This window comes from Etheostoma spectabile, chromosome 1 (genome assembly GCF_008692095.1).
Source record: "Etheostoma spectabile isolate EspeVRDwgs_2016 chromosome 1, UIUC_Espe_1.0, whole genome shotgun sequence".
Lineage (NCBI taxonomy): Eukaryota > Metazoa > Chordata > Actinopteri > Perciformes > Percidae > Etheostoma > Etheostoma spectabile.
In genome coordinates this window covers 30,927,669-30,935,531 of record NC_045733.1, presented here as the reverse complement: position 1 = coordinate 30,935,531, position 7,863 = coordinate 30,927,669, and the positions used below count along the sequence as shown (strand labels likewise).

Below are 7,863 nucleotides of genomic sequence, written 5' to 3'. Positions count from 1 at the left end.
TGAGTGCTGAAGGTCACAGACCGATGGTGACATCAGGACCACATCGTCTGCAAAAAGCAACGATGAGATCCAAAGCCCACCGAACTGCAACCCCCTCACCACCCAGACTACGCATCAATGCCCACGTGTGCGTTGAAATCACCCAGCAGAACTATGGAGTCCCCTACTGGAGCCCCAGGCAGGACTCCACTCGAGGTCTCCAAGAAGGCCGAGTGCTCTTGTTTGGTGCATATGCACAAACGGTCAGAGTCCCCCCCCCCTCCTTTGTCTGGTCCCTCACCTGAGACCACTTTGCCATGGGAGACGCTACCAGAAGCACAAAGCTCTCGACAACACAGCCCTCAGGTTCACAGGGACACACAAACCTCTCCACCGTGATGAGTGATGGTTCCCGTTGTTTAATTCTGTTAGTCCTTTCTGTTGTCTTAGCAGCTTAGAATTACTTTTTACTACATATTTTATTTTAGGACCACATGTGGAAAACGTATCTGAGTCCTGAGTACATGTTTTTTTTTTAATTCCGACTTTATTTTCATAATTCTGAGAAAAAAGTTAGAATTCTGACTTTTTTTTTCTTAGAATACTGACTTTTTAAGGCTAATAATTTTTTTTAAGTCAGAATTTATTCTCAGAATTCAGACTTTAAACTCAAAACTACATTCTCAGAACTACATAAATACATTTTTTCACATGTGGCCCTAATCCTCTTCCTTACATGTTGTTGTTATGTTTTTATAAAATTCAGGCTGTTTTCATTGTGTGTGTGGCGTGCCTGTTGTTTTGTTTACGCTCTAGCTAGATTGGGGATTTTGTTGTAGTTTTTCTAACGTTAGTAGTTGTTGCAACCATGTAAAATAAACGAAAAAGTTTGCCAGGCCAAAAAGAAAGTTAATCTTGCGATAAAAAACTGATGTGGTTAAAATGAGTTTGCATTAACACCATTATTTAACGTGTTTAACTGACAGCCCTAGTTTGTACATTCTTTCCTTTGTATTTTCTTCAATCTTTACTTGAGAATAGTTGTATTTTATTCAATGTATTACTTTGTGTATATTCTGTATGTGTGCTGTGCCTGATGTTTTGCTGTTGTAGCACTGAAATTTCCCAATTTTGGGTCAATAAAGTCAATCTACTGTGATCTAATCTAATCTAAATGTCCCCAGTGAGACACAAGGGTTAAACTCAATTACAAGACAAGAAGTTTTTTGGTCTCTGGTAATACTGCACCTTGGAACATCGTCCAATCCCGTAGACCTTAGAGAACGGGCCGTACAGGGAGTGGAGGAGGTGCAGAGCGCTGCCGGCTGTCCTCACCCAGCGCTGGTCCCCCGCCTGCAGGGGTGGAACAAGTATTCAGATCCTTTACTCAAGCAAAAGTACTAATACCACACTGTTAAAATACTCTGTGACAAGTAAAGCTCCTGCATTAAAATTGTTACTTGAGTAAAACGTGTGTGAGTATCATCAGGAAAATGTACTTAAAGTATTGAAAGTAAAAGTACTTCCCCCCCATTTTAGAAAGGATCCAAACAGTTGTGCCAAACAGTCAGCTAATCTTTTCAGTGGGACTAGTTTAATTTAAATATATTTTACAGACGACGTGTTTTGTTTGCAAAAATCTGTCCGATTAATGTAGTGGAGTAAAAAGTACAATATTTCTCTCTGAAATGTAATGGAGTAGAAGTAGTAGAAAATGGCATGGAGGGGTTGAGAGCTCTATCTAGCCATCTAGGGAGGTCCCGGGACATGTATGCATGGATTTAAAAAAGGGACAAAAACGTTTTTAAAAAACTGTCAAAAAAAAGAAGAGACAAAACCTCCAAATGCGACAAATGTTGGAAAAATGACAAAAACTTCAACAACAAAAAAAACTGTCACAAAAAACCCTCAAAAAAATTCAATAAAAACTCAGAAAAAAAGCAATAAAAACATTGAAAATTTTAAAAAAATTAGGTCTATGTGTACAAGTAAATGTAAATGTGCTGTATTTATATAGCGCTTTTCCAGTCTTAACAACTGCTCAAAGCGCTTTTACATCTACAGGAAACATTCACCATTCACACACATTCATACACTGTGGCCGGGGCTGCCGTACAAGGTGCCACCTGCTCATCAGATAAACATTCACACACATTCACACTCCGATGCGCAGCACCGGGGGCAACTCGGGGTTCAGCGTCTTGCCCAAGGACACCTCGACAATGACTGCAGGGGCGGGGATCAAACCACCACCCTTCCGATTGGCAGGCAACCGCTCTACCACTGAGCCACAGCCGCCCCAAGTGCCTCAACATTTGTGATTAAGTAAAGTACACGAGTAAATGTACTTAATTACATTCCACCACTGCCCGCCCATGTGATTGAATACAACCGGATGGACATGTGTTGGTCCTCGGGTGCAACAGTATGTGCCACTATTACCTTTCACTGTCTTATACAGCGGTTCAAATTGCCCTTAGCGTTGCAACAATTAATTAATTAAATAGTACATTGTAATTTGTCATCTTTGATTTATTAATCAGATTGTAAATTCTTTGTATTTCCTGATTAAGACTAGGCTGCAACTACCAAATATTTTCATTATTAATTAATCTGCTATAATGTTCTAGATTTAAACATCATAAAATGAGGCCCAAGTTGACATATTTAAACTGCTTATTTTATGTCACACACTTAAAGATATTCAGTTTCCAATAATAGAAAACAAATGTCCCCAATATAAAATCTGGAACCAAAGACATTTTTACAAAAATGACCTAATCTATTAATCAAGCATTTGTATTTAACCAAATAACAAATCGACTCATCACGTCAGTGGTCATCGTTTACCAGGAAGTTATCTCGAAAGAACTCGGGCAGCTCCAGGCTGATGATGTCATCATCAAGAGGAAGAAGATAAAAAGACCACTCGTCAGTGGTCACATCTGAGGGGAGACAAAAACAAGTTTTTTAAAGATACTTTTGAGGGGTCTTTCATGGTCTGTAATCAGCAGGACAGCATGAAGACAGGACAGGGGAGAGAGAGAGAGAGGGGGGGCGACACGTAGCAAAGCGCCACGGGTTGCATTCGAACCCGGGCCGCCGCCCAGGGTCTCAGCCCACACAGTACTGGGTGAGCTAAAGGACGGCCAGGACAAAAACAGGTTTAACCCTTTATCTCATCAGCACTCATCATTGATAAGTAAACAGCAGCATATCTCCACATGTAAATGAGTGAATTACGTGTTAATTTAAACTAAACCTGAGTGGTGATTGTTGGAACAGTGGAAAGATGAACCAAGATGGCCTTTTATAGCTTTGTATTGTCTCTGTCAACTTTCAATGAATGTATTTTACGATGATAAAATGACTGTTTATTTAAATGGGGTTTGGTGGGTTTGGCGAGGGCAATTTTTGGGGCTGCATCATTAAACAAAAAGGATCTTACTATGTTAATGAAAAGGTCTTTCTCTAGAGAGGTCCTTTCCATAATGTTGTCAAACATTTAGTGGACAATAAGTAGGGCTGCACAATTAATCACAATATGGAGTACTGCAATATCCATTACGTGTCATTTAGCAAGAAGCGATGAAAGAAGGATGCTCACCACCAATGATCCCCTGCTCCTCCAGCACCGCGTCACACGCATAAAACTGGACGACACAGGACGGTCAACAGGTGAATATCAACAACTTGATCCAAAACAAATCAAAGCAGAGTGTGTGCACAACAGCAGAGCGGAAAAATACCTTCTGAGGTGTAAATATGATCTTGTATCTTCGAAATCTTCCAGCTGCCTTGTCCGCATTGGCCACATCTGGAACAAAAAGGAATATAGCATTAACAAATATATTAGGCCTATTTTATAACTGAGTCACTACATGGATGTAGGCTGGGTAAGTGTCAATATGATTCCTGAGTTTTGGTACCAAAACAGCCCTTTTTACACCTTATATGCTCACTGTTGTGAGTTACATTTAATTTCATTAACCCTCCTGTTGTCCCTGGGTCAAATTTGACTCGTTTACAAAAACTTTTTGCATCAGAACTATGACAAAAGAACGTTGATAAAAGTAAAATGTCAGATTCGGAAAAAGTGACAAAAAAACATCAAAAACATTGGTAAAGGCGACAAACAAAATGTTAAAAAAAATTGACTAAAACAAAATTTTAAAAATGTCAAAAAAAGTGACAAATAAATAGGATTAAAATTGACAAAAATATTGAGAAAAGTGTAGAAAAATAACAACAAAATGTTGACATTTCAACCCAGAGAAACACAAAGTTGCAGGTCAACGAGAAGACAACACAAGGGTTAAAATATTTCAAAAAAAGATTACTATTGATACTGTTAAACAATCATTTCTTCCATTCAAAAAAGAAAACGTTAAATTCTACTTACCACATATCCATTTGACAGTTTGTATTCTAGGCCGGATCAAAAAACACAGCCTATAAGAGAGTGAAGTCACATTGTCAGGCAGTCACACCAGGTGTGTGTGTGTGTGTGTGTGTGTGTGTGTGTGTGTGTGTGTGTGTGTGTGCTTCTTGTTTACTACATTCGTGGGGTCCATAAACCGGAACATATACTTGTGGGATTTTGACAGCTTTGTGGGGCCAAAATTCGGACCTCACAAGTTTAAAGGGCTGTTTAAGGGTTAAAACTTGTTTTAGGATTAAGTTAGAATTATTGTTATGGTTAGGGGGAGGTTAAGGTTAGGCATTTAGTTGTGTGTTTAAGGTTGGGTAAGGGGCTAGGGAATGCATTATGTCAAGACGGTCCCCACAAAGATAGCCACGCATTTGTGTGTGTGGTGTGTGTGTGTTTGTGTGTGTGTGTGTGTGTGTTGTGTGTGGTGTGTTGTGTGTGTTGGTGTGTGTGTGTTTAAATGATGTTAGGAGTATGAAGGGTGCAGGGCTCACTGATCTGAGGTGCTGACAATAGGTTTGTGTTCAACTTTGTAAAGTTTGTCGACTTCATGTTGCTGTAAAAAAAATACAAAAAGAGGGGGAAATGTTACTGAAAGTGCAGATTCTCAATCCCAATAGAAGAGTTCTATCTGATGAGCTTCACCTTCAGTGTCGACACGTTAGCAATACGATCCAGCGGGCTCATCAAGTCTGCCTCGATGAAGAGGTCCTTCTTCCCCGGCAGCTGTGTGACAAAGTGAGGAAGATGGAAGAGTGAAGACAAAATCTAAGATTACCTTTTTAAAAAGAAATATGTTTATAAACTGGTCATAACACAAACAGGTCTTTTAAAATGACCTACTTGGCAATGTTGCAGAGTAAAAACATTTAATTTATACATTTCTCGTTTCCAGTCTTAACCAAGTGTGTGGCACAGCACCTACGGATATGGAAGAGCTTGCACAGTAACACACACACATCATGTGTAGGACTTGTTTAATATTCGTAACACTGTTGTTATTGTGTCTGCGTTAGGATTGTCTTATTGTCTTGAGAATTGTTAATCCACGTTTTGGGCTCTAGTGAGTGTTTGTGGCAGCAGGTCTGTGTGCGTGTGGGATTGAGTCAAAATAGTGTGTTTGATCAAGATATTAAAGAAACATGTCACCCATTGCAACAGTGTGGCACAGAAAAACATCGGGCTTTGGTTACACAGACAATACTTCTTAGTCGACATAAAATACAGAAATATTAAAACCTGCTGTGACATGATGAAAGATGGGGTGTGGTCAGCAGTGCAACAGCTGCTTTGTAATTGCCTAAATAGTTCCTGCAATGCAACCCTGTGTAAAAGTATCCTTTTTATTTTTCGGATTGGATATTTGTGCATTCAGTTAATGCATATGACACCATATGCATTGTTTACATGGCATTCATATAAGGGGTGGTATGTCTGCAGTGGGAGCCAGATGACAGCCAGCCGAACCGTACTAATAATAGACATATTTTAGACCTGTTCCCACCTGTTCCAGCAGGTAGATGAGCTGATCCCGGGCCAGCCTCTTGAGCAGAAAGAAGTCAGGGAGCTCCGGGCAATCTGTCCTGGCACTGTGAGCCATGTCGGGCTATACCGGGGAACAGGACAATACAAACTCATCCAATGGACAAAGGAAAAAGTACGCATATGACTCCCGAAACGGAACTTGGAATGACACAGAGGTTACAAACAAATGAATGACATAGAAATGACAACATATGTGTTGTGATTGACACACTAGCTAGGTTAGCTTGTAGGCTAAAAACACATCCTACTCATCACAGGTCTAACACTAGCGTCTAAGTGTGACATGCTGACAGTTATTATAAATAGTTTTCAGGAAAGTATTAAACAAATGAAAATAGGCAGTAAATATCTGTATGATCGTCGTCAAAAATGGATATAGGTGACATGAAAAGATACCTGCTTCCTTAGCTAAATAAGCGGAATTGATCCCATCATCGTCTGCTGTTTCCCCACGGATGCAAAAAAAGAGCGGACTGGTGCATTTCACGGTGTGAAACACGAAACGGCACCCACCCGTCCTGCCTTCTAAATAGTAGCAGCCTCGTTTGTGAGTGTAGTGAACGTCGTAGCTAACATTAGCTATTTGTACACTTAATACCCATATTTAGCATTACGATAATAAGTTATCTGTGGCGTTCGAGAACGTTCCTAAGTTGACTTTAGCTTAGCCATTGCCAAATCTCGCGGGAGTTTGTTGCCAAGACAGAAACCGGTCTCAAACAAAGTTAATTTTCTCCTTTTTGTCCGTGTAAAAAAAGAAGAAGAAAAAATCATTTTATTGACTGTTAGGTAGATATAGTATATGTGACTTGTGGAAAATGGGTCTAATATTTACTTTGGTGACAATGGGGTGGAAGAATCGGTCATAATCTTTGTTTTTAACGTTCACTTATCTTATTGGAATCGATAAAGTGTGGGCCCGTCGCCAGTCTTCAGGAGGCAGGGCAGGGCAAACCCGACACGATATATAGCAGGAAATTAATCTGCGTATTGTTTCTGACTGTTGGTCGGAGGAGCGACGTTGACCTGACGCTGTTTTTTCTGTCACTAACGTTACGTTATTCTCCCACCATGAATTCAGACACAGTTTTATTGTTGGAGACTATCAATTTTGCCGCAGAGAAACATCGCAACCAGCGACGCAAAGATCCCGAGGGCACGCCGTACATCAATCACCCCATCGGTAGGAGCGATTTCTCTTTGTTGTGATGCCTTCAGGATAGGTTGGATAAGACGTGCTAATGAAAGAACTGCTTCAGTGACGTGTTCAATAAGCCTTTGTGAAATATATAAGTTCAAGTTGAATGTCATATTTGGAGTAAAAAATCAAAACATTTGTGCAGGAGGACGCTAAAGAGTGAGTGGAACAGATGTCTGGGAATGTGTACAGTCATCCAGGTCAAAGACGGCTTAAAACCAAGGGTCCTGGGATGTCAGAGGAACAGAAATCTGGTTCATACTCATGCATATTGGGAAATTTAAGTGGAAAAAAAACATAGATAAAAAATGTATGGGTTCATACATTGTTTATAAATGTCAATATTTATGGATTGTACATTACAGTTCATGGTTTTTCAGAATTTGAAACTGTGTCACATGTTCTTACTTCAAAAGAATCGTGAACATCTTTACCGATGAATGCGATAACTGTTTTATCTTAAACCCTTGTGGTAAATAAACTGCTGCTGAGTTTAGTATATCTAGCCATAATGTGACTGTGACTTTATGTATTGTTGTATTAATACATTTTTTTAAAGTGCCCATATTATGCTACTTTTCAGGTTCATAATTGTATCTTGAGGTTGTACCAGAATAGGTTTACATGGTTTCGTTTTCGAGAAACACCAAATTTTTGTTGTACCGCACATTGCTACAGATCCTGTTTTCACCCTGTGTGTTTGGGTCTCTGT

At 39.7% G+C, this 7,863-nt stretch overlaps 2 protein-coding genes across 3 annotated transcripts in view; one reads left to right on the top strand and one right to left on the bottom strand.

Annotated features, from left to right (window-relative positions):
* vps33b (VPS33B late endosome and lysosome associated) overlaps window positions 1-7,863 on the bottom strand; it is an 18,839-nt gene that overhangs the window by 10,395 nt on the left and 581 nt on the right. The window contains exons 1-9 of one of the 2 annotated variants that reach the window (XM_032512171.1): window positions 6,350-6,681; window positions 5,913-6,014; window positions 5,054-5,134; window positions 4,903-4,964; window positions 4,382-4,431; window positions 3,729-3,796; window positions 3,587-3,632; window positions 2,830-2,924; window positions 1,228-1,332 (exon numbers count right to left, since the gene is read on the bottom strand). In XM_032512171.1, coding sequence (XP_032368062.1) covers window positions 1,228-1,332; window positions 2,830-2,924; window positions 3,587-3,632; window positions 3,729-3,796; window positions 4,382-4,431; window positions 4,903-4,964; window positions 5,054-5,134; window positions 5,913-6,008 — 603 coding nt within the window. In that variant the 5' untranslated portion in view covers window positions 6,009-6,014; window positions 6,350-6,681. Of the gene's footprint in view, window positions 1-1,227; window positions 1,333-2,829; window positions 2,925-3,586; window positions 3,633-3,728; window positions 3,797-4,381; window positions 4,432-4,902; window positions 4,965-5,053; window positions 5,135-5,912; window positions 6,015-6,349; window positions 6,682-7,863 lie in introns of those variants that run through there. The other variant, XM_032512181.1, reaches the window with a different exon arrangement.
* hddc3 (HD domain containing 3) overlaps window positions 6,771-7,863 on the top strand; it is a 3,783-nt gene continuing 2,690 nt past the window's right edge. The window contains exon 1 of the mRNA XM_032512466.1: window positions 6,771-7,136. Within this exon, the coding sequence (XP_032368357.1) occupies window positions 7,025-7,136 (112 nt within the window). The 5' untranslated portion in view covers window positions 6,771-7,024. The remainder of the gene's footprint in view (window positions 7,137-7,863) is intronic.